Here is a 20,384-nt window from a genome sequence, read left to right as displayed (position 1 = left end):
AATGGCAATGTTACTAAACTAAGTAGCATTTTCAGTTTTTGTTCATCATATATTGTCAGGACCTAAAACGTGTCTAGTACATGAACCCTTCAATAAATACAACCCAAACTAACCACAATAAAATTTTTTTGAGTGTTGAGAAACATTTTTTATCTGGTAAGATATTTTCATAGGACACTAGATTATGTCTGTAAGATTTTTTTTGGCGGGGGGGCGGTACGCGGGCCTCTCACTGTTGTGGCCTCTCCCGTTGCGGAGCACAGGCTCCGGATGTGCAGGCTCAGCGGCCATGGCTCGCAGGCCCAGCCGCTCCGCGGCATGTGGGATCTTCCTGGACCAGGGCATGAACCTGCGTCCACTGCATCGGCAGGCGGACTCTCAACCACTGCGCCACCAGGGAAGCCCAGATTTTTTTTAAAAAAATCATGAAACATTCTTTAAATGTTAGGTCTCTATAAGTTAAATAAAATTATTACCCTTGCCATGGAGTCAGACAGATTTCCCAAGGTATCACAGATGTTAAAAATTTGCCTAATGACATTACACTCAGTAAATACATCTGTGGATAGTCCATTTCAACTTCTCATTGGATGACCCAGAAAATATAATGCTACTGCCCTTTGTTTTGGCCTTTAAGGCCTTAATCAAGTACAATATATAACAAAAATTAGTCATTTGCTACAAGAATTCAGGTGCACCTATTAGTAGAAAAAGTCGTTGAAAAATGATGTGTTGCAACATAAAACTTTTACATCTGGTAACAGATTTTGTTAATTGCTTTAAAACACACACACACACACACACACACACACACACACACACGACAGTTATTTCCCAAGACTTTTTATCTTTCTCAGAAAAAACCTTTTTGTGTTGAAAAAAATGTCAAACATACAATCGTGACAGCTTATTACAAAGACAATAACAGGTGGGGTTCCATTAGCATGTCATTTGATTCACTGGCTTTTTAGTAAGTGATTCAAATGGCTGAGTTAAAATGTCTTTTACTGAATTATTTTGCAAATTAACATATTTCTCAAATATAAATGGTTTAGGTACAACAAAAAAAGTCTACAAAAATATCTGAAGTCATATGGCCACACAGTGTTTTTAAATTGTAAAATATGCTATAATGTGTACTCTTTCACATAACAGATTTTTTAAATCTATTACATTCTAAAAAATGTTTTTGAGTAACAACTTCTTTCAAAATATAAAAAAACAGATCCATTCTTAGAAACATAAATAATCATACAAAATTCTGCATTACATTTTAAAGGACTCAGAGGTCCTTAAAGGCTGTCTTAAGGTCTCTATGAATGTTCTGCTCTAAGTTTAATATACATAAGCCCTACTAGAAAGTTTAGCAATACAGTGTAGTCTAGGATTTTATAATTGAAAAAAACAAAAGCTTTCAAGAACAACGTGGGGCCTTCCCTGGTGGCACGGTGGTTGAGAATCCGCTTGCCAATGCAGGGGACATGGGTTCGAGCCTGGTCCAGGAAGATCCCACATGCTGCGGAGCAACTAAGCCCATGCACCACAAATACTGAGCCTGCGCTCTAGTGCTCGTAAGACACCAACTACTGAAGCCCGTGCACCTAGAGTCTGTGCTCGGCAACAAGAGAAGCCACCGCAATGAGAAGCCCGTGCACTGCAACGAAGAGTAGCCCCCTCTCGCCACAACTAGAGAAAAGCCTACACGCAGCAACAAAGACCCAACGCAGCCAAAAATAAATAAATAAATTTATTTTTTTAATGTGAAAAAATATATAAGAGCATACATAATGAAAAGTTCAGTAAAATATAAACTCACCTTTTTTACTAAGATCAATAGCAGCTTCTAAAAGCACTTCTAATTCCCCTTTCGGCAAAACTGGAACCACCCATCGAGGCCTAAAAATTATCATAGAGTTTTAAAATGCTGCATTGTTTGAGCACAAACAAAATAACACAAATAACTTACCTATCGTAATTGCTTTTACTATGAAAAAGTGAAAAAAACCCTGACTATATTATGTATTCATCATAAAATTTAAAAAAGAGATTGGCAAATTACTTGCTTAGTGTTACTGTATTTACACACACAATTTTTTAAAGTACTAAAGCTACAGACATAGCATTAAGGGAGAATTAATTTAATAACTTTCACAGACCATTAAAACTAAAAATAATTATTAATTAAGTGTATACCTGTTGTTAAGGTTAGTAGGAAAAGTGTTCTTTTGAGGTTCAGGTTTATTAGTGAGAAAAAACAAGTATGACAACCCTTTTCTTTTGTCTTCTTCACAACAGACAAAAGAAATGAGAAGACAAATGGCTGGTTTCTCCTCAATTCACCTTCACAGGACAATCTATCAATCTCTCCTGAAGATTATGGGACTCATATGGTCTCCAAGCTTTTATACAATAAGTACACTTCAACATCAAAGCAATGATACAGATACCACCATAGCCAATTAGTATTTTCCCCAATATCAAAAAAGCTCAGTCATTTAGGAATATATCCACTACTAACCCACTACTTCCCCTAAAGAACTTACTTACATCTATCCCTTAAACCCTTTCCTGAAATACAGCAAAATTCCCAAATATTCTTATTTTGATAAAGATTTCTTATTACAAATCATCTGTTAGACATAAATTGATACTACCTTTTGGGGTTATTTTTAGTTACAGAACAGCATCTTTTTTAGTTCCCTGCCACTAAGGATTTACTATAACTCAGTCCTCTGGTTCTAATTAGAAGTACACTCTAGTAATAACAACAAGCATCAGACAAAGTAAACAATAATACAATCTCTTACAGTAATGTTCTATACAGTAGGACCCTGTTGTTGATCCATAAAAAACTGGAAGTAATAAACTAGAAAAGTACTACTTTACCGTAACTGGTAATAATGAGAAAAAGTGGACTCCTATAGAAAATGGACATCGTAGAAATAACAAAAGTCACTTAGCAGCTCTAGTAGTCAGTATACCATGTAGAAATGAACTTCATAAACACTCAAAAGGAAATCTCCACATATAGTTCTAGGCAAGAAACATACCAAGTAAGATCACGTATCATCATATTTTAACAGCTTTATCCTTATCATCGTCTTTCAATTTTAAAAATTCCATACAAATGCCTGCATTAGGAAAAATGAGTTATAAAGTATTTGGTAATGACTAAAATGTGAAGGCTATTAAGAAGACAGTAAGGGACTTCCCTGGTGGTGCAATGGTTAAGAATCCACCTGCCAATGCAGGGGACATGGGTTCAATTCCTGTTCTGGGAAGAGCCCACATGGCGTGGAGCAACTAAGCCCATGAGCCACAACTACTGAGCCTGAGCTCTAGAGTCTGCGAGCCACAACTACTGAGCCCGCGAGCCACAGCTACTAAAGCCCACGTGCCACAACTACTGAGCCCGCGTGCCTAGAGCCCGTGCTGCGCAACAAGAAAAGCCACCACAATGAGAAGCCCTCGCACTGCACACAACAAAGAGTAGACCCCGCTCACTGCAACTAGAGACAGCTCACATGAAGCAACGAAGACCCAATGCACCCATAAATAAATTTATATATATATTAAAAAAAGGACAGTAAGATCACTGTGACATTGAAGTCCACTTTTTCTCATTTACTACCAGTTGCAATGCTGATATTTTAGTTTATTGCCTCCATTAAAAAAAAAAATTAAAACTAACCCTAAGGTTAGAAGAGGGAAGGACTGGGAGTTTGGGATTAGCAGATGCAAACCATAATACATAGGATGGCTGAACAACAAGGTCCTACTGTATCGCACAGGGAACCATATTCAATATCCAGTGACAGGGACTTCCCTGGTGGTGCAGTGGTTAGGAATCCGCCTGCCAATGCAGGGGACACGGGTTTGATCCCTGGTCCAGGAAGATCCTACATGCTGTGGAGCAACTAAGCCCATGCGCCACAACTACTGAGCCTGTGCTCTAGAGCCCATGTGCCACAACTACTGAAGCCTGCGTACCTAAAGCCTGAGCTCCACAACAAGAGAAGCCACTGCAATGAGAAGCCTGTGCAGCACAACGAAGAGTAGTCCCCACTCAATGCAACTAGAGAAAGCCTGTGTGCAGCAATGAAGACCCAACACAACTAAATAATTAATTAATTAATTAATTAATTTTAAAATCCAGTGACAAACCAAATAGAAAAGGAGATGACAAAGAATATATATATGTATAACTGAGTCATTGTGATGTACAGAAAAAATTAACACAACATTGTAGATCAACTAAACTACAATAAAACAAAAACACCAAACCCAAAACGAAACAAAACAAAAAAACACAAACAACTAACAAACCCCGCCCAAAACAAAGAACTTACCGGTTGATCATGTCATCCAACTTTGTCAGGTCAGTATGTGGAAATGCAGGTTCCTCATCTTCATGCTGTGGTGGAGCATCACCTTGACCTTGTTCATCTGGAGGAGCTGGTGGGGAATTCTCATTGAAGGAATCAGGTGATGAGGCCTTAAAATTAAATATTATAGGTTTAAATTTTTATAACATGTACAATATTTAGCAATTCAAATGCCAACACAGGTTATGTGAAAATATAATTTTTTTATTGTCTATATATCTGTAAATATTTGACAAAGTGGAAATCACACTGATATCTTTTCCTGTCAACCTATGAGTATTCTTCCACATAATTAAGAACCTTATAAAAGTTAATTAATAGCTACATTGTACTACATGAATTAACCAGATTAAAATTAGAGAACATCAGTTTTTGTAATGTTTACTGCCAATACAATACTGTTATACTGAACCTCCATAATTACAAATCTTTACGCAAAGTGTGGAAAAGAGTAACTTTTGAGGCTACATTACAGAAGTCACCATAACTTCTGGTGACTCTCTTAGAGCAATCCTTCCGGAAAAAGTTAAATACCATGTCCTGAAGACACTTATCACAGTGTCTTGAAGGCAATGTGCACAGGTACAGAGGCCCATGTGGTAAGGAACTGAGATCTCCAGCCAATAGTCTTCTGAGTGAGCCACTGTGGAAATGAAGTCCCCAAACCCAGTCAAATCTCCAAAAAACTATAATCCAAGGTGACATGCTGACCACAACCATAAAAAAAAGATACTGATTCACTCACCAAAACTGTGAGAAAATGGGTGTTGTTTTAAGTTACAAAAAAAAAAAAAAAAACCCAAAAACTTAGCCATAGGCTACGTAAAATATAGATGCTTAAATACAAGTACACAAAAAAGAAGAAAGTAAAAGTATAGGAAGAGACTTCTGGTTTCCAGTCCAATACGTAAGGAGTTTTAAGTTGTCATTCCTTCCTATCAATTAAAAGAGCTAAATAATACTGCTGTACACTTGAAACTAACACAACATTGTAAACTAACTATACTTCAAAAAGAACCACTAAGGGAATATTTTAAAAATAAAATAGCTGAATAAAATGAAAATCAACAACTCTTCTCACATCGACCAGATAATTAAGGTCAAAGGGGAAAACTGCTGCACACAAAATCAAAATAGGGTTAGGGGGACACAAAGAATCAAAAATTACCAGAGCAGAAAGCCACAAGCAGAAACCTCCATGGAAACCAGACCAGTAATCCCTCTCTTAGCTGCAGTTTTGCTTTCTGCAGTTTCAGTTACCCACAGTCAACTGAGGTTTAAATCTACGGAATGGAAAATTCAAGAAATAAACAATTCGCAAGTTTTCAAACTGTGGGCCCTGAGTAACTTGATGAAATCTCAAGCCATGCTTCTCCTGCCCCACCGGGTCCTGCACTGGACAAGAATATTTTCACTTTGGTTATCACCTGGCTATCAGATTGTGCTAGTAATGCAGTGCTTGTGTTCTTACAAGAAACCCTTATTTTACTTAATTATGACCACCAAGCACAAGCATAGTGATTCTGGCAATTCAGAAATGCCAAAGAAAAGCTGTAAAGTACTTAAGGTGAAAAGCTGAAAGTTCTTGAATTAACAAGGGAAGAAAAAAACTCATATAAGGCTACTAACACCTATGGTAAGAATGAATTTTCTACCTGTGAAACTGTGAAGAAGGAAAAAGAAATTCGTGCTAGGTTTGCTATTCCACCTCTAACTACAAAAGTTATAGCCACAGTGCATGATAAATGCTTAGTTTAGATGGAAAAGGCATTACATTTGTACAAGGTGTTTTTTGGTTTTGGGGTTGTTTTTTTTTTTGCGGTACTCGGGCCTCTCACTGTTGTGACCTCTCCCGTTGCAGAGTACAGGCTCCAGACGCACAGGCTCAGCAGCCATGGCTCACGGGCCTAGCCGCTCCATGGCATGCGGGATCTTCCCAGATCGGGGCACGAACCCGTGTCCCCTGCATCGGCAGGTGGACTCTCAACTACTGCACCACCAGGGAAGCCCATACAAGGTGTTTTGAGAGACCACATTCACATGATTTTTATTATAGTATGTTATTACTGCAATTGTTCTGTTTTATTTAATTTATTTATTTTATTTATTTATTTATTTCTTTTAGGCAGCCATGTGGCATGAGGGATCTTAATTCTCCAACCAGGGATTGAACTCGTGCCCCCTGTACTGGGAGGTCAGAGCCTTAAACACTGGACAGCCAGGGAAGTCCCTAACAATTGTCTATCTTATTATTAATAAAATAAAATTGTACACCTCTTACTGTGCATAATTTACAAATTAAAACTTTATCGTAGGTATCAAAGGTTAGGAAAAAGCATACCATATATAAAGGGTTCGGTGCTACCTGAAATTTCAAGCATCCACTGTGGGTCTCAGAATGTATTCCTTGGGCATAAGGTGCAGGGGAGGGATACTACTGTACTGGGATAAGAAAACCTAAACTGTTCATTCATTAACTGCTGGAAGCGGAGTATGGAAAGTCTAAGAGTTAAAAACTCCAGGGGGGTCTAAACTTAAGGGAACCCCCACACTTTTCTGAGTTTTACTTCCAGAAGTCCTATCAAGTTCTCACAGTGAAGATCAGAGAAAAATTCCCTTGTGTTTCGAGGAGGAGGTGGTGGTGCAAAGTAGCCATTTTGAAATATACCCCCAAGCAGTCTGTTCTTAATAGCACCTATCCTCAGGAAAAACTTTTACCAGACACTAATTGCCTAGGTTTTTATCAGAACCTAACCAACCCAAAATAAGGAAAACAGCAAATTCTAGCCTGCTATATAGCCTTCCATGAGGGGGAAAGAGAAATACCCAATACCAGCCCTCTCCAGTAATTCTGTCCGTCTTTACTACCATCCAATATAGTATGTACAGGTTTCAACAAAAAATTACAAGGCATACTAAAAGATAATCAACATAGCTTGAAGAGACAAAGCAAGCATCAGACTCAAATACAGGAGGGATGATGGAATTATCAGATCAAAACTTTAACTACAGCTAATGTGCCAAGGACGCTAAGGGAAAATGTAAACATTAAAGAAGATATGGATAATGTAAGCAGAGAGATGAGATTCTAATAAAGAACCAAAAGGAAATGATAGCGATCAAAAATAGTGTAACAATAATTTAGAATGCCTGTGATGGGCTCCTTAGTAGACTAGACACAGCTGAGGAAAGAATCTCTGAGGTTAAACATATGTCCAGAGAAACTTCCAACACTGGAAAGCAAAAAGAAAAAAGATAAGAAAAAAGAGGAACAAACTGAAGGACTACTACAAAAGGTGTAACATGTGCATACTTGGAATTCCAGAATGCAGAAAGAGAGAAAAAAAAAAGAAGAAATATTTGAAACAATAATGACTGAGAATTCTCCCCAAATTAATGTCTTACACCAAAGCACAGATCCAAAGAGCGCAGAGAAAAACAAGCAGGATAAATGTTTGATAAAGAAAGAAAGAGGGCCTCCCTGGTGGCGCAAGTGGTTGAGAGTCCGCCTGCCGATGCAGGGGATACGGGTTCGTGCCCCGGTCTGGGAGGATCCCATGTGCCGCGGAGCGGCTGGGCCCGTGAGCCATGGCCGCTGAGCCTGCGCGTCCGGAGCCTGCGCGTCCGGAGCCTGTGCTCCGCAACGGGGGAGGCCACAGCGGTGAGAGGCCCGCATACCGCAAAAAAAAAAAAAAAGGGTAAGATATCCTTCATAACAATAACCTTCCACCCTCCCTGCAAAGTGGTGCACCTATACTAATATGTGAGAGTTAGGCTTTGACGTAGGAAGAATTACTGGAGATTAAAGAGATCTCTAGGACTTCCCTGTTGGTGTAGTGGTTAAGAATTCATCTGCCAATACAGGGGACACAGGTTCGAGCCCTGGCTGGGAAGATCCCACATGCTGCCGAGCAACTAAGCCCAGTGCACCACAACTACTGAGCCTGAGCTCTAGAGCCCACGAGCCACAACTACTGAGCCCATGTGCCACAACTATTGAGTCTGCACTCTAGAGCTCACGAGCCACAGCTACTGAAGCCCGCACACCTAGAGCCCGTGCTCCTCAACAAGAGAAGCCACCACAATGAGAAGCCTGTGAGCCACAACAAAGACCCTATGCAGCCAAAAATAAAATATATAAATAAATTTATAAAATTAATTAAATAAAGAGATCTCTACACACATAAGAAGTATGCATGTAAAGATTAATGGGTCAAACACCCTCTCCCCACAAAATCACTATTTTCAATGTGAATGCATCTTACTGGTTCAAAATATGTCTAGCTAAAATTAATATAACATATCAAAGTGGAATGGGCAAGCCCACAATCCCAGGTGGACATCAACAGAGTTCTCAACGAGTAATAAAACCAGCAGATTTAAAACAAAATAAAACAAGGTTATATAAAACATGAAACGAATACCGAGAAAACTGGAAACAACTGACATGCATAATGAATGCTACAGCATAATATATAGTATTTTTGCCAAGCAGAAGTGAAATTGACCCTATGTTGATTAACATACCAACCCTCAATAAGTTCCTAAGTGCAGCATCACCGAGAATAGATTCTCTAATCACAGAGGAATTAAGCTACAAACCAATGACAAAAAGTTAACCCGAAAATCTCTAACTGCTTGAAAATGAAGCATGGTGTTTATAAAGAATCCTTACAAAGAAAGATTACCATGCAAATTTTAAAATGTTAACTGAGTAACAGTAAACATAAACAAATATCAAAAGTTATGGGATATGGTTTAGCAAAAATTTATAGTATAAAATGTATGTTTTAGAAAATGGAAAAAGTGAAAGAAAAGCTGAACAAGCAATTATCTAAAGTTCATTATCAGGAAACTAGAAAATGAACAACAAATTAAACCCCAGGAAAGCAAAAGGAATGATCTAACAAACACGAAAAAAATAATATATAAATGGGAGGAGAAAAATAAAAGGCAATACCTTTGCAAAACTATTTTGCAAAGTTTAATGACACTGATTAATCCCCTAAGACATAATAAATACAAATGACCAATATCTGATATTAGAATCAAAGAATTAATGTTAATTAAGCTTTTAATAAATTTATTTTATACAAATTCTTCCAGAGAAAAGGAAAAGAATTATTTCCGTGTAGGCCAGCACAAAATTTTGATACTAAAATCTATGTCAGGGTTTCCCTGGTGGCGCAGTGGTTGAGAGTCTGCCTGCCGATGCAGGGGACACGGGTTCATGCCCCGGTCTGGGAAGATCCCACATGCCACGGAGCGGCCGGACCCGTGAGCCATGGCCACTGAGCCTGCGCGTCCTGAGCCTGTGCTCTGCAACGGGAGAGGCCACAACAGTGAGAGGCCCACGTACCGCAAAAAAAAAAAAAAATCTATGTCAAACTCTACTTATATTACTTCATTTATCTTCATTTTAAAGAGGTGGAATTTTTAATCTAAAGATATGGAACATCTGAAGATTAGATATTATATTATTTAACCAGATGCATAAGGTAAGTGTGGGCACAAAGATGGGATGCGAACAAAAACAGCTGACTTGAATCTATGCTGATAACTAAAGGATACAATGACTGATTTAACTTTTGCCCTCATGCTCAGAGGGCCTTACATATAAAATAAAGTGGAGGTACATTCTCAAGCACACGTACAGTACGGTTCCTTTTACTAAGAACCTCAGTGACTTTTTAAAAGTGTAACTTAAAATGACAATAGCTTTTATGATTACTTTACAAATTCTTCAGGACATCTGGCCATCGTTTACTAATCCATAGCGCCCAAGACAACACAGCCTTCATTTCCTACCTGATTCTGGAAGGGGGGCTGAGACTGTCCATCAGGAGCCTGGCCCTGGCTGTCATTCCCTCCTACTGGAGAGCCAGGAGTAGTGACTGTCATACTCGACAGAGAACAGATTTTTGCTATTTTGTCTGTTTACTTAGTCGTCGTAAGAGAAGAAATTATAGTCCACTTATAAGAGTTGAAGTACCAGCATATGTCAGCCTTAAATATCTCCAATTAAAGGATAGACCATCTTGCAGAGACCATTTCATTACCTAAAAGTAGAAGGGAATAAAAGGTATACTTGTATTAAATATTAAAAAAATAAATAATGAATCGTTCCAATTTTAATGTGTACAGTAACATCACCAGAGTCTTTACAGTCAATAAGAGATGGCTATAAAAATGAAACAAATGAAAAAATAAAATTTTTATAAATATTGTTACTCAATAAATTTACATTGTTGTACCAGTAGTAATAACAAGAAAACATAAAAGCCTTAATATTAGATACAATATTCCAGAAAAAATACAAAGCTCTAGTTATCTTTTACTTAACTAAAGAATCTATAAAATGCCCATCAAATACTGAAAAAATATAGATACTTAAAGGTGTAGACTGCTCTTAAATAAGTAAAATGAAAAGATAAAACATGATTTCAAAAAGGTAGGATTAGAGGGAGGAAGTAGATCAAGAAAACATCTGAAGTATCCATACAGATTACATAAAAACATATACACACACATATCTCCACACGGTCACTTGAAGATCACAGAGTCACTTTTGTTTTCCCATATTTAAACATTCTCATTCAAAAACTTTATATGAACTGGACGATTTTTATTTTTTTTATTTTTTTTTTTGCGGTACGCGGGCCTCTCACAGTTGTGGCCTCTCCCGTTGCGGAGCACAGGCTCCGGATGCGCAGGCTCAACGGTCATGGCTCACGGGCCCAGCCGCTCCGCAGCACGTGGGATCCTCCCGGACCGGAGCACGAACCCGCGTCCCCTGCATCGGCAGGCGGACTCTCAACCACTGCGCCACCAGGGAAGCCCAAAGTAGACAATTTTTAATAAAAGTTAAGAGAAATTCGCTATCATCTTTCGCTGAGTTCTTCTGTTGCTAACAAAAGCTATTTAATTTTTTCTCACAACTCAAAAAAATCAGCCACCCATTCAATTCTAATGTTCTTTCTTTTGTCTTTTTACCTGGGCTACTGATCCCACTGTGTATGTTCCATGTGTAAAAAGGCCTTGCTCTTAAACTTTGGCTTCTCCATTTTTCTTGGCCATATTTTTTAAAAAAATCCATTTTTCTTGGCCAAAAATATGCTTAAAACTCCTCTAGCGAAAGTCACTAATACCTGTCCTTCTTCAGGAATTTCTTGAAAAAATGTCTGTCATTCCTCTTTCTCATCACCTGGTTTCTGTTCAAAATTGCTTTTAAGCAGATGGTCTTAAGGGAGGTTCCATGGCTGACTCTGAAAATAAGGCATTTCTAAACCTGCAACGAAAGCTTTACGTGTATGGGCATTTTGTGGAGGACAAGAGAGATGACACTTGGTCCGGAAGCAAGACTCAACTAAGACTTTCATAATTCTGAATGTTACAAAGATTTTGTGATATTCGTTCTATGAATTAGGAACCTGAGGCTCTAAGAACTTAAGTGATTTAACAAAGCACAGGTAAGAAAGTACAGAAGCCTAGAATTAATCCCATCTCTCTCTAAAACACTACTTCCTGGAGTGGGAGGTGAGGGGGTCCTACTTAAATTTTTCTTCACACTCTTTTCCCTCGCACAGTATTCTCTTTGGCATTTGAGGTTATTCGAACTAAAATATCTTAAAATTGTATTCATCTGTCATTTTATGTCTGCCCTTATCTCTCTATCCAGAGATACATGTTAAATAATTTATCAAGGGGAGTAAGTCATTCTCAAAAAACAGGATATTATTAGGGTAAATGGAAACAAAGTGACCATACAATCTCCCTTCCCTCAAATAAAACACCTTTCTCCAAGATTACGGACCATTACTTCTCGCAAAGCCTCTGTTTCGTCTAGGGAGAAACTCTGCACTACAAAGATGCAATACCCTGAGACACAACTGAGCAACTCAGTAATTATTCAAATCATTTGAAATGTAATTCAAAACAGCAAAGTCAGATATTTCCTTTAGATCACAGCAGCATTTTTCTCATATTCAAACTCTAGTAGTTCAACATATCCTAGGACTAGGAAAGTATCATCTTTCTCTAGATGAAAGTTAGTACTAGGAGATTGATGTCAGCAAGATGGCAGAATATGAAGCTCCAGGCCCTAGGTCTCCCTCAAAGACAAGTTAACAGCAATATGTGGATCAAAATACAATTGTAAGACAGCCAGAAACTGGTTAATATGGGGCTTCCAGACCCAGGTGAGTGCATAAACAACAGAAACGACAACTATGAGAAGGATAAGAGTTCATGAAGTTTGACTCACACTGGGTCATTCCCCAACCCAATGTAGCTCAAAGCAAAAGAGAAAATAATACCCAATTCCTTGCTCCAACTGACTCCTCTCTCAGGACAGAAGGAATAAAGTGGAACTTAGGTCCAGCTTTCTGGCTTTCCTAGGGATTTCTGAATGGCCTGACAGTGGCGTAGTGTTCGAGGCCACTGAAAACAGGTGAGTGCCACAGCATGTTATAGCAGAACTCTGCAGTTCAACAGGCAAGACAGGAGGAGCAAGAGATTAGTTAAACTGAAACCAAGAACTCTTAATGAGAAACACAGGAAATGAACATGGCCAAAAGTACCCACATATAGTTGGAAAAAGCACACAGAGCCAAAGACATGAAGGCCCAGGAAGGTCTGAAAGATCTATCTGGACTGACTGGTGAAGGTTTCCCCCTACACGAAGCCAGTCAGTAAAGGCTGGAACCAGCAGCTATTTTCTCCAATGCCCCAAATCTCAACAACAACAACAAAGTTACAGAACATATGAAAACATTAGGGATTAGGAAAATCTAACCTAATCAAAAGAAAAAGTCCAAAAAACCAACCCCGTAGAAGAATTTCTTTAAACCGTCTTAAAAATGCATAATGACATGAAAGAGAACACAGACAGATAACTAAACAAAACCAGAAAATGATACAGAAACAAAATGAGAATTTCAACAAAGAACGCCAAGAAGTACACAACTAGAGAGCCATGCCAAGACACCTAATAATCAAACTGTTATAAGTCAGACTAAAAGAGAATCTCAAAAAGAGTAAGAGAAAAATAACTTGTCACGTACAAGAGAACCAATATATGATTATCAGAACCTATATGTGATTATCAGAAATTTCTCTAGCAGAAACCTGCAGGCTAGGAAAGTGATGATATATTCAAAATGCTGAAAGAATTTCATCAAATGTTTTTCTGGAGCAATTGAGATTATTATGTATTCTTTTCCCTTATTGTTAATTTGACTATATTTATTGATTTTCATATACTGAACCACACTATAGTCCAGGTATAACTCCCACTTATTCACTGTGTATTATCATTTTAATATGCTGAATTCAATTTGTGAGTTTATTGTTGATGATTTTGTATCATGGTTTACAAGGGATACTTGTCTGTAGGTTTCTTATAGTGTCTTTCTCTAGCTGAAGTACCAGGGTAATGCTGGACTCAAATGAGGAGTGTTCCCTCCTCAACTTAAAAAAAATTTTTAGAATGATTGCTATGAAGATGTTATTTGAATGTTTGACAGAATTCATAAGTGACATCATCAGGTCCAGTGCTGTTCTTTGTTGTAAGATGTTTGATTACTGATGCATTCTCCTTACTAGTTTTATGGCTATTCATGAGTTAGTTCTGGTAGGGTTAATGTTTCTAGGTATTTATCTACTTCTACTTTACTTAACTTGGTGATGTATAATACTTCATACTATTTTCTTAGAATCTGACATATTTTGCCACCAGGTGTCATATCTCCAGTTTCATTTGATTTCAGCACTTTGAGTCTTCTCTTCATTATCATTTCTTTTTTTTTTTGCGGTATGCGGGCCTCTCACTGTTGTGGCCTCCCCCATTGCGGAGCACAGGCTCCGGACGCGCAGGCTCCGGACGCGCAGGCCCAGCGGCCATGGCTCACGGGCCCAGCCGCCCCGCGGCATATGGGATCCTCCCAGACCGGGGCACGAACCCGTATCCCCTGCATCGGCAGGCGGACTCTCAACCACTTGCGCCACCAGGGAGGCCCTTCATTATCATTTCATTTGTCAATTTTATTGATCTTTTCGAAGAGCAGTTTGGTTTCAGTTATTTCTCTATTTCTGCTCTCTTCTGTCTTTTATCTCAGTGCTAATCTTTATTTTTTACTTCCTCTTGCTAACTGTGGGATGAGTATGTTCTCCTAGTACCTTAATTTGTCAAGTTAGGTTGCTGATTTAAGATCCTTTTCTTTTTTAATGTGTTTTAGAAACAAGGTCATTAGAGATCAATATCCCTGATGAATACTGATGCAAAAATCCTCACCAAAATACTGTACTACCAAATTGAATTCAACAGCACATTATGGATTATACACCACGAACAAGCAGGATTTTCAAATCAATCAATGTAATATACCACATCAACAGAATAAAGGGAAAAATACCAATGATCATCTCAAGTGATTGAGAAAAAGGATCAGACAAAACCAAACACCCTGTTATGATAAGAAATAAAAAAGCAAGAGAAGGAAACTCAACATAAAAAGCTATATATGAGGGCTTCCCTGGTGGCGCAGTGGTTGAGAGTCCGCCTGCCGATGCAGGGACACAGGTTTGTGCCCCGGTCCGGGAAGATCCCATATGCCACGGAGCGGCTGGGCCCATGAGCCATGGGCGCTGGGCCTGTGCGTCTGGAGCCTGTGCTCTGCAGCAGGAGAGGCCACAGCAGTGAGGGGCCCAAGTACAGCAAAAAAAAAAAAAAAAAAAAAGCCGTATATGAAAAACCCACAACAAACATCATACTCAATACTGAAAGCTTTTCCTTTAAGATCTGGAATAAATTAAGGCTGATCACTTCCACCACTTCTATTTAACACAGAACTATAACTCTGAGTCAGAGCATTTAGGTAAGAAAATTAATTAATTAAAACATTTTAAAAGGCATCCCAATCAAAAAATGAAGATAAATTATGTCTGTTGGAGATGATATAATCTTGTATGTAGAAAATGCTAAAGCTTCCACAATATAATTTTAAAAGTGTTAGGACTAATTAACAATTTCACTGGAGTTGCAAGATACAAATGATTTTATATCTTAAAAATCACCTTAAAAATCAGTTCACTAACAATGAACCACCCAAAAAGGAAATTAAGAAAACTTAAGAATAAAATCAACCAAAGAGGAAAGATTTCACATACCCTGAAAAACTACATTTCTGAAAGAAACTGAAGACATAAGTCAAACCCCGATTCAAGACAAACTACAAACCTACAGTAATCAAAGTAGTATAGTTCTGACATAAAGACACACATGTGGACTAAAGGAATACAAGAGAAAGCTCAGAAATCATCCTCAATCATATGGTCAAATGATCTTCAACAAGAGTACTAAGAACATTCAATGTGAAAAGAATAATCTTTTCAACAGATGTTGCTGGGAAAACTGAATATCCACTGAATATTTACATATAAAAAAGAATGTAAAATACCACATGCAAAAATTAACTCAAAAGAATTAAATATCTAAAACCCCAAACTATAAAACTCCTAGAACAAAACACAGGAGAAAATATTCATGATATTAAATGTGGCAAAATTTTCTTGACAAAAACACCAAAAGCACAGGCAACAAACAATAGGTAAACTGATCTCAAACTCAAAAAATTCTGTACATCAAGGGACACAATCAACAATGCGAAAGGCAGAATTGAACAAATCAACCTGTAGAACTGAACAAAAAAAGTAAAAATCATATGTGATGTGGGGGCAATACCCAGAATATTCAAGAATTCTTATAACTCAACAATAACAAAATCAAATAACCTGATTGAAAAATGGGCAGAGGACTCAAACATTCTCCAAAGATGATGTACAAATGAATAGTGAGCATATGAAAAGATACTCAGCATCACTAATCATCCAAGAAATGTAAATCAAACCTCGATGAGATATTGGCCCACACCCATTAAAATGGCTACCACCAAAAACTCAGAAAACAAACAAAAAAGAATAAGGGTTAATGAGGATGTGGAGAAACTGGAACTCTTGTACACTACTGCTAGGTATGTAAAATGGTGCAAGCATCATGGGAAATAAACATGGTAGTATCTCGAAAAATAAAAAAATAGAATTACCATATGACCCAGCAATCCCACTTTTGTGTATATATGCAGAAGAACTGAAGGCAGAGTCTCATACAGATATTTGCAAAAATGTGTTCACTGCATCATTACTCCTGATCACCAAGAGGTGTAACCAATTACCAAAGTACCCACTGACAGATGAATGGATTAATACAATATGGTATTCACACACAGTGGAATACTATTCAGCCTTAGAAAGAGTAAATTCTGACCCACGTGACAACGTGGATAAACCTTGAGGATGTTATGTTAATGAAATAAGCCAGTCACTAAAGGACAAATAACTTATGATTCCACTAATATAAGGTATGTAATCAAATTCATAGAGACAAAAAGTATAAGGGTAATTGCCAGGAGCTAGGAGAAAGGGGAAATGGTTATTGTTTAATGGTATCGTTTCAGTTTTACAAGATGAATAAAGTTCTGGAGATGAATGGTGGTGGCTGCATCACAATGTGAATGAATGTTCTTAATATCACTAAACGGTATAGCTGAAAACAGGAAAGTGCTAAATTTTCTTATGTATGTTTTAATACAATTTAAATAACATACATATAATCTGGACTTAGTAGATTCAAACAGTATAACAGAAAAGCTCAACCTATACTTAGCCTTCATGAAGCTAACTAAACCTCACTGCTCTTGCAAACCATTCTAAGACAGTAAACATTAATAACAACTATCTTAAACTACTTACAAAGTATTTTGCAATTAATGTTATAAAAACATACATAAAACACTGAGTTAAATATTTAAATGCATATAATAAATTGTTTATTCTGTACTATAATTCAGTAAGAATTTTTAAGTCCTATGTAAAATAATAAGGTAAAGTATAAAAATACTTATTTCTAAATTAACACATTTAAATTTTAATACAAATATTTAAAATTAAAACTTGAATTGCTACAGTGCATTCAGTAAGGCTGAAGGCATATCTTTAATGTACTGGTAGTCTGGAGGAGTATCTTAAACAAAACAGCGATTCCTAATTATTTTCTCCCCATCATGCATGATGAGGCTCATACGCTATCTATGGGCTTATTAACATATGTCTACGATCATACAGATGCAATGCTAAAATGCAAGCCTTTACAAAGCGTAGTTTATATAGAACAATGCATACAAACAATAGTTTCTCAAAATGGTTATAAAACTACCTGCTAATAATGGACAATCAACTACCTAATAAGTGATCTTACAAGAGTTCTCCCTCTCTCATAAGAAAACAAAATTTGAGTGAGAATCCTATTTTCAGGAGAATAAACCTAAATATTTATTTAAAAGTAAATTTTTTTCCTTCTTCATGTTCCTTTAAATTTTGTTCCACATGTTATTTCTAGGACCTTTGCACCAGCAATTTGTCTGGTTAATTCTGTACTCATTCTTCAACCTTCAACTCAAATATGGCCTTTCTGAAGTATCCCTGACAGGTCTCATCAATCCCCCTGCACAGCCTCCTGCACTTTCCTTTTTTTGGAATCTATGTGAACATCTCTCTGTAAGACAGTAAAACATAAACTCCATAATGACAACAGCCTTATTAGAGTTTTGCTCATGATGAATCCCAAGAAGCCTGTAAGATATGTCAAGTGTTCCAGCAATCTAGCAACCACTGGCAGAATTTGCGTAAACAAATGCCAAGGACTCCTAATTATTATATGTCCTTTGCAACTTTTTCCACAAACTGATGTTAAGAAATTCCTCACCCCGGGCCTCCCTGGTGGCGCAAGTGGTTGAGAGTCCGCCTGCCGATGCAGGGGATATGGGTTCGTGCCCCGGTCTGGGAGGATCCCATATGCCGCGGAGTGGCTGGGCCCGTGAGCCATGGCCGCTGAGCCTGCGCGTCCGGAGCCTGCGCGTCCGGAGCCTGTGCTCCGCAACGGGGGAGGCCACAACAGTGAGAGGCCCGCATACCGCAAAAAAAAAAAAAAAGAAAAAAAAAAGAAATTCCTCACCCCAAATCCAGAATCTTATTCTCATATATTGATAAAAAACTATCTCTGGATCACTCTCACTAATTTATTCCGTGAGGATATAGAGGTATGGTGATCTGTAATGGCTACCAAAATAGAATATTAAATCATTGTTACCCTTATTTAGTCTATTTACAGAAAAAAACAAATCTTTTAGTCCTCATACCCAGAATATAAAAATCATAGCCTTATTCCCCTTATTGAAAAACTTTCACACACTGCTGGTGAGAACACAAAATGGTAGTCCATCACTTTGAAAGACAATTTAGCAGTTTCTTACAAACTAAAAATAGGTTTACCATACAAACCAGCAATCATACACCTAGATATTTACCCAAACGAAAACATATGTCCAGGGCTTCCATGGTGGCGCAGTGGTTAAGATCCACTTGCCAATGCAGGGGACACGGGTTCAAGCCCTGGTGCAGGAAGATCCCACATGCTGCGGAGCAACTAAGCCCATGAGCCACAACTACTGAGCCCATGCGCCACAACTGCTGACGCCTGCGTGCCTAGACCCTGTGCTCTGCCACAAGAGAAACCAGCACAATGAGAAGCCCATGCAATGCAACGGAGAGTAGCCCTGGCTCACTGGTAGTAGAGAAAGCCCACATGCAGCAACGAAGACCCAACACAGCCATAAATAAATAAATTTATTTTTAAAAAACACCAGGGACTTCCCTGGTGGCACAACGGTTAAGAATCCACCTGCCAATGCAGGGGACACAGGTTCAAGCCCTGCTCCGGGAAGATCCCATATGCTGCAGAGCAACTTAAGCCCGTACCCACAACTACTGAGACTGCGTGCCACAAATACTGAAGCCCACGCACCTAGAGCCCATGCTCCGCAACAAGAGAAGCCACCGCAATGAGAAGCCCGCGCACCACAACAAAGAGTAGCTAGCTCTCTGCTCACTGCAAATAGAGAAAGCCCATGCGTAACAACGAAGACCCAATGCAGCCAAATGTAAATAAATTTATTTTTTTTTTAAAGCAAAAAACTTATGTCCAAACCTGGGCAAAACCTGCGCACAAAAGTTTCTAGCAGCTCTATTCACATTTGCCAAAAATTGGAAGCAACCAAGGTGGGTAAACAAAATCAACAACAAAAATACTGTTACATTCAAATAATAAGAGTATTATTCATAGATAAAAGAAATGACATCATGCAACAACAACAACAAAAAAACAGAGAAGTCTCAAATTCATACTGTTGTAAAGTGGTTTCTTTATAACCAGTCTGAAAAGCCTACATACTGTATGATTCCAAGTACGTAACATTCTGGAAAAGGCAATACTATAGAGACAGCAGAAACTTTAGTGGCTGCCAAGTATTCAGGGAGTGGGAAGAAGAGATGAACGGGTAGAGCATAGGGCATTTTAGGGACCTGGAACTTTTCCCTATAATAATGAATGCATGACATTATATATTTGTCCTAACCCACAGAATTGCACAATATAAAGAATGAACCCTAACATAAAACTATGGCCTTTAGTTAACACTAACGTATCAATACAAACTTATCAGTCCTAACAAATACATCATACTGAAGCAACAAGTGAACAACAGAGAAAAGGGGACGGATAGGAACTCTCTATTTTCTGTGTAGTCTTCCTGCAAACCTAAAACTCCTCTAAAAAATAGCCTATGAAAAAATTTTCCACTTGGAAAAGTTACCTTTCACAAAAATATTTCTTACCATGTAATTGGTTTTCAAATGAAATACTGAAGAATTTTTAATCTGTAATTTAAATTTACAACATGGTAAATATCAAGAGATAACACACAGAAACTAATACTTCATGAGATTCTCAAAACTTTTTATGGTTAATGGGCCTTGAAACCAAAAAAAATTGAGAACTGCTACCCTGATAAGAAGTCCAACATACAAAATAAGCTCCTTTTGCTAATT

The 20,384-nt window shown here is 38.0% G+C and overlaps 1 protein-coding gene across 6 annotated transcripts in view; it reads right to left on the bottom strand.

Moving 5' to 3' along the window:
- Positions 1-20,384, bottom strand: part of LOC132482954 (probable ubiquitin carboxyl-terminal hydrolase FAF-X) — a 138,583-nt gene that overhangs the window by 102,983 nt on the left and 15,216 nt on the right. For all 6 annotated transcript variants that reach the window (XM_060088228.1, XM_060088227.1, XM_060088229.1 and 3 more), the window contains exons 2-4: positions 10,194-10,444; positions 4,350-4,495; positions 1,817-1,896 (exon numbers count right to left, since the gene is read on the bottom strand). In XM_060088228.1, coding sequence (XP_059944211.1) covers positions 1,817-1,896; positions 4,350-4,495; positions 10,194-10,286 — 319 coding nt within the window. In that variant the 5' untranslated portion in view covers positions 10,287-10,444. The remainder of the gene's footprint in view (positions 1-1,816; positions 1,897-4,349; positions 4,496-10,193; positions 10,445-20,384) is intronic.

This window comes from Mesoplodon densirostris (assembly GCF_025265405.1).
Source record: "Mesoplodon densirostris isolate mMesDen1 chromosome Y unlocalized genomic scaffold, mMesDen1 primary haplotype SUPER_Y_unloc_1, whole genome shotgun sequence".
Classification (NCBI taxonomy): Eukaryota; Metazoa; Chordata; class Mammalia; order Artiodactyla; family Ziphiidae; genus Mesoplodon; species Mesoplodon densirostris.
This window is presented reverse-complemented; position numbering and strand designations above follow the sequence as displayed.